General features: G+C 46.1%; 1 protein-coding gene across 11 annotated transcripts in view; it reads right to left on the bottom strand.

The window, feature by feature from the left end:
* The window catches only part of IQSEC1 (IQ motif and Sec7 domain ArfGEF 1), a 344,442-nt gene extending 343,177 nt beyond the window's left edge, over positions 1-1,265 (bottom strand). For 3 of the 11 annotated variants that reach the window (XM_080607016.1, XM_080607010.1, XM_080607001.1), the window contains exon 1: positions 355-1,263. In XM_080607016.1, coding sequence (XP_080463142.1) covers positions 355-620 — 266 coding nt within the window. In that variant the 5' untranslated portion in view covers positions 621-1,263. Of the gene's footprint in view, positions 1-354 lie in introns of all 11 variants that reach the window. The other 8 variants (XM_080607020.1, XM_080607019.1, XM_080607009.1 and 5 more) reach the window with 6 other exon arrangements.
* Between the last annotated feature and the right edge of the window lie 4,735 nt (positions 1,266-6,000).

Raw genomic sequence — 6,000 nt, forward strand, 5'->3', positions numbered from 1 at the left:
CTGCTCTGCCCGGGGGGCGGCGTGCCCCGGGGCTGCGGGGACCCGGCGGCGGGGAGAAGCCTGCCCGGGGTGCCCCCTGCGCTGCCAGCGCTCAGCCCCCGGGCATCCCCGCTAGAGCCCCAGTGAAGCACCGGCATCCCGAGGGGCTGGGGGCGTTAGAGGCTGAGGCCGCCCCCTCCGCCGCTCGGCGAAGACCCCCTCCTTCCCGGCGAGCCGCCCGCTGCGGGGAGTTGCGCTGCTTGCTTGTACGCGGGGCGGCTTTAGGAACCCGAAGGCAGGAGGCGAAAGAGGAGGAAAGCCCCGCTACTGAGAGACCCTCCTCGAAAAGGGCAAAGAAACGCGGGCAGCGCTTACTTTTCGTGCTTTGCGTTTTCCTGGATGGCGCTCAGCACCCCCGGGTACGCGGGGGGGACGCCCTGCTGGAGCCTGCATGTGGCCAGGTGCCGGTGATGCTCATCCTGGAGACAGGCGTTTTCGTGGTACAACTTGGCCACTTGCTGCTCCAGCTCGTCTATCCTCCGCTTCTGCTTCTCCAGCAGCTCCTGCTGCGTTTCAATAATCTTGTTCAGCTCCTTCAGGTACTCCGCCGCCTTGCTGGGGTTCTCCGCCGGGCTCTCCATGGCCTCCCCGCACCTCTCACCCTCCGGGAAGCAGGTGGGGGGCGCAGGTGCCAGCCAGCCCGCTCCGCTGGGAACTTAAGCGAGAGGGGAAGAAATAAATAACCCGCCGGAAACCGGCCCCCCTGCTGGCTCTCCTCTTCCCCTCCTAGAGCAGCCTCTGCCCGGGCGAGCGGAGGAGCGGTGCGCGGCGGCTGCCGGCCCCAGCCGCCATTGCTGATGCTCGGCTTCCCGCAGCCGAGCGAGGGCAGGGCCGGCGGGGACTGCGGGTGCCGAGCCGGGGGGAGCCGCCGGTGCCGCTCGGAGCCCCGCCGGTGCTGGCGCACGGGCGCTGTCCCGCCCTGCCGGAGCCGCAGCCGGCTCAGCCCCTCGCCAGGCAGCGCCCGCGCCCCCGCCGAGCTCGCAGCCGGGCATGGGAGCCCGCAGCACGCCGCTCTCCTGCCTCGGCAGCCGGGGCCGCGCTTTAAGTAGCCGGGGCTGCTGCCTCCTCCGGGGGGCCGGTGAGGAGGGGGCTCCGCGGAGCGGCGCATCCCCCCGGCACCCCGCTGCCGGGGCGCGGCGCTCGCCGGGGAGCGCCCCCGGAGAGATGCGGGGGGCAGCCCCCGGGCCGGGGCAGGCCTCGGCACCCCCCGTCCTTCTGCCCGGCTCTGCGGGGGCGGCCCCGGGCCCCCCCGGGCTCGCTGGAGAGGGCCCGGAGACGCGCGGGGTGCGGGGAGGGTGGGGAAGCCGGGCTGCGAGACCTGATGTAAGAGCAAGGATTTTTCCCTGGCACGTCTGGGGAGCGATTGTTTATTGTTGAAATAGCATCAGGGTGTTGGCTGCCCGGAGATGGGAGCTCTCCAGCAGCATGCCCGGAGTCAGACTCGTGCTAACTGCTGTGTAGCAGAGACCTCTGCCTTTCCATCAGCAGCCCTGACATTTAAAACCTCCGCTGGTGAGACTCTGCTTCCCGCTAAGGCTGCATCGGGCCAAGAAAAGTTGCCGAGATTTGGCTCCTCTATGATCCCAGTGTGAATACATGTTGGGAATGCTCATGGAAACAGGGAATAGGAAGGGGAAATGGAGATACTGCAGGAAGAAGATAGGAAGGTGGAGAAATATTTTTCTTCTCCCTTCCTCCTCTCCTTATCTCCTTAATATTTTTCTTTTTTCTCTCCACCTTTAAACTTTGCAAGTTTCAATTAGTAACATTTTCTTACAGCAGTTGCTGCTGCTGTCACAAATGTACTAGTCCTTTCTTGTGGAGTCAGCTCTTGTTACCATTTGCCAGGATGTATTGCTTTGGAGTATGGCTGATGCAGCAGGCTGAAGAAGTGGGGGACTAACAGCAGCCCTACCAGGGAGGTTGGAGACTCTGAGCTCCCCCTAGCTGTCCTTGGAGTGAGGGGCTGAAATTTTTGGAATGGATTTCCAAAACAGAGGATGTACATCACAGGTTCCCACCTATGGCTTACTTATGAATATGGAGAAAAGAGGCATGAGGGGAGGATAAGCCTAGAGGGGAAGAGATTCACCTGGCAAGTTTCATGTTCATTCTGATTTTAAGGTAGAAATTAGTTATCCTCAAACTGTTGCTTTTGCTTTGGACATATGTGCAACAAAGGGCTGTTGTCACTATCAAAGTAACTGAAGCATGAAGGACTAATTCCCAGTCCTCCTGGGGATCACAAATTCACAGAGAAGTCTTTATCTGCTCTTTCGAGAAGACAAGCTTCTTTTCCATCAACCTGATCAGAATTTTTCATTAGAATTGTTGAATATATATGTATTATAAATACTCTGAGTTCAAAATATAACTGCTAAAGAACACTTTGCTCTTTATGGCATGAAATGGTTATCGCAATATGGTACTGAGGCAACCCGCACAACATTATTTGAGAAAGCCAGAATGCTCGTCAGGTGTTAAATCAATAAAGAGACCAAGAGAACTTGCTTATTATATACAAAATAAAATGTGAAGACACTCAAAATTCATTAATGTACAGTAAAAACCTTATTAATCATTTCACAGAACGGACAGTTGAAGTGGAGCAGCAGCAGTAGTTACTACAACTGGTACCTCTTTGAAAGACCTCTTCTTAGGTAGTTAAGACCTAGTTCATAGGACCCATGCAACATTGCCGAAGAGGCATGAGGCGTTTTAAATTATGACTATCCTCCTTTCTTTTACAGAACAAAAGTGAATGCCTCAGTTCCCAAATGGCAAAGTTATGGCTTGTTCAATGGCTTGTTAGTCTTGTTAGACAAGCTAACTGAGGAATAATAGCTTGTGAAGGGCTGGCTTTTCCTTTTGGGTCTTTTTTTCTGGTTCATTTTGGAATATCTTGGTTGATTTTGGAGAGCTCTTTTGAGAGGATAGCATTAGGTTTTTCTCTTCTCAGGAGTTCATTAACAAGTTAATGAATTTCACCAGCCAGTTGCAAGTACCTGAGCTACTTGTGCTTTCTCATAGGTAACATGGAAAAAAAATCAAACCTACTGGAAATGTTCTTACCAGGAAATCATAGGTTAGATTGAAAAATACAGTCCCACTGCAGGTGTCCTTGGGTTGGGACCTGGTTTTTCCTCAGTTGTGTTACTGGTGTGGTTTTGTATGTTGTTGGAGAAACAGAAAGGAGCGCTTTGTGTCTGAGGGGATTGTTTCTGTGAGCTTCAAGACACCTGTATGCTTCATCACCCTCCATAAATTAACAAGAAGAGGTAAACTTAGAAAATAAGCATATTCGTGAAACTAATAATATATTCAATCTCTATCTGTGTGAGACAGATTGTAAAAGCAGATCCAGGTTGTTCGGATTTGCTCAGTTAGAAAATTAAGTGACATCAAGCCTAACCTTTTTTAATACAAAAATTACCAAAATAGCATTCTTATTACTTGCTAACATCTTACCTTAGACCATCCATTTTTGTAAGTTAAGCAGTACATGGTTAATTCTTGCCAAAGAAGGTGCCAAGGAAGATTTAAATATGAAAGGAAATGTTATTCATCCAGTAAGTACAGTCCTCTGGCTAATTTATTACTAGCAATAAAAAAAATATCCCACTCACTTTTGAGAATCCTTAAGATAGCCTTAATTTTAGACTGTCTCAGATCTAGTTATTTTCTGGTGAATCAATACCTTGCAGAGTACCATTTGTGAATGCAGGAGTTCCAAGGTCTGATCCAAATCATGGTTCAAAGGGAACCTGGCCTACATATGTTGTTAGGTGTCCACAGGGAACAGGAATGTTTGCCTGTCCACTTCTCAAAAACCTGGCTCTTGTTGGTACTTGCTACATGCCTGACTTGGATGTTTTGTCAGCTTCAAGTTTATTGTACTCTGTTAAAACTGAGCTATATTGTTACTCTTTCGAAAGTGGTTTGGTGTGGCTAAAATGTAATCAGTAAACACACAAACAGCTGAAGTAATTTTTTCAAAGATATTTCCAGGGAAAAGCATCTATTTTCCATGTAAAATTAATTAGGTCAGTGTAATATAAAAAACGTAGACCCAGAAATCATGCAGTTATATACACTCAATCTTAATTCTACGTTTTATCTCAAAAAAAAAATTGTATTGGAAACCACTTATTTCTTGTTCACACTTTTACTCTGTCCCTTTGCTTCCCTCCGTGTCTCCTTGGTTTTGCTGCATCGTGTTTAGAGATTAAGGTTATCCCGCTACCAGAATTTATGGCGCTCTTAGTTTATATGTTGGTACACACCTCTTTCCCACCATGTGCCCTCTTTCATGTCATCTAATGACACATGACATGGATGTTCCTTATTACATAACTGTGTACTCACCATACACCCGGAAGTACTTTTTCACGTTCTGTGTGCTGATGGTGGGGATGTGAGAAGTGATGTGAGAAGAATCAACGTTTTTTGTAGCCTGTCTTTCTTTCTGTCCTGTCAAATAAAAGAACTGTTAATGCAAGCTATCAAACAACTCTATTATAAACATGCAGAATGAATTGGCAAGGAAAATTTTGCTGCTTTGGGGAAAGAGAAAAAAGCAGGGGGTCTTATAAAGGAAAGAGTATGCTATTTAAAGAGATGACTGGATTTTTCTTGTAGAGTATGATGTGGCAGTGACACCAAATGCAAGGCTTATGGTGTGCTGGGGAACAAGTGCGCTAATACTCTAGGTTGTGGGACAGATACTGTATTCTAGCAAGGTATGGGTAAGGGAAATAAAATCATGAGGAGTGCTTGCAATTGCAGCACCTGGCGTTATCCGTAGAGGAGCTGCAAGCTATCCGTAGAGGAGCTGCAAGCTACTTCATAAAGTCTTGGGGAGCAGCAGCCTAAGGACCTTGGAAAATAGTATAGCAGAGAATCACTGCAAGAAAAAAGTGTGTATACTTCTGCCAGATGTCTATGGAAATGTCATTAGCTAATACTGCAGTGTCCACTATGACAATAGATGAATGCTTATCAGTTAAGCCAGGGAGAGATAGGAAGTTACAAATAAAGATTTAGTTCAGATATGTGGTCAGACAAACATGATTTCTAATTGTGCTAGATTTCCTGATGGTATATGGGCTATAAATTTACTTTGAGCTTCTTAAGCTTCCTGGTTATGGAGATCACAGTGATGTTCATGACCTGTTACAAGGATAAACAAGATCAAAAGAAGATTGTTTAAAATTGAATTTATGATGGTTCAAATTGAGATTGTTACTTAAAAACAGCTTTGGAGTAGTTTTGTGAGTCTTTCTGTGTGAATTAATCTTTCAGAGTGAAAACAAGACAATTTCAATCCTGAAAGGATTTTGCTCTGAAAGTAGAAAGTAATTTTAAAAAGGGGATGAAATGGAACACATAACTCAAATTTAGCAGTAAATATAATGAAATTTAGAGTGCAGATGTAATAGTTCCTCTAATAATTAAACAAGTTATTTTATAAATGGTGCAGAAAATTATTTTCTAGGTATTTAAGCTGAGATTTGAGCCAAGTTACGGTTGGAATCAGGACACCTCTCATTAAAACATAATATTTTAAGTTGAAGGATAAACTGTGATGGAAGGAGAGAAATATATACTACAATATCAAATATCTAGTGCCAAGAGCAGATAAGTGCCAGAAGAAAATACTTCACATTAAAGATGAAAAGCACAGGCTTTTTGGCAGGGACAAGAAACTTTAAACATCAGATTAGGAAGCTGAATGCTAAAAGAGGAAAGTAAATAAAACTCTCCAAAAATTACAACATCCTGGATTCATTGAAAGCTGGAAGAAATAACAAATATTAAATTGTGATTATACGACTTCATTGCAACATGATTCTCTTCCAAGAATATAAAACCATAAAATACTATATATGATATTGAATATAAACATTTCAATACAGTAGTAGTCTTTTTCTTGAAGTCTGCTCTGGATAAAAAACTTAATAA

The sequence above is a fragment of the Anser brachyrhynchus genome, assembly GCF_964034855.1.
Source record: "Anser brachyrhynchus genome assembly, chromosome: 10".
Taxonomy (NCBI): domain Eukaryota; kingdom Metazoa; phylum Chordata; class Aves; order Anseriformes; family Anatidae; genus Anser; species Anser brachyrhynchus.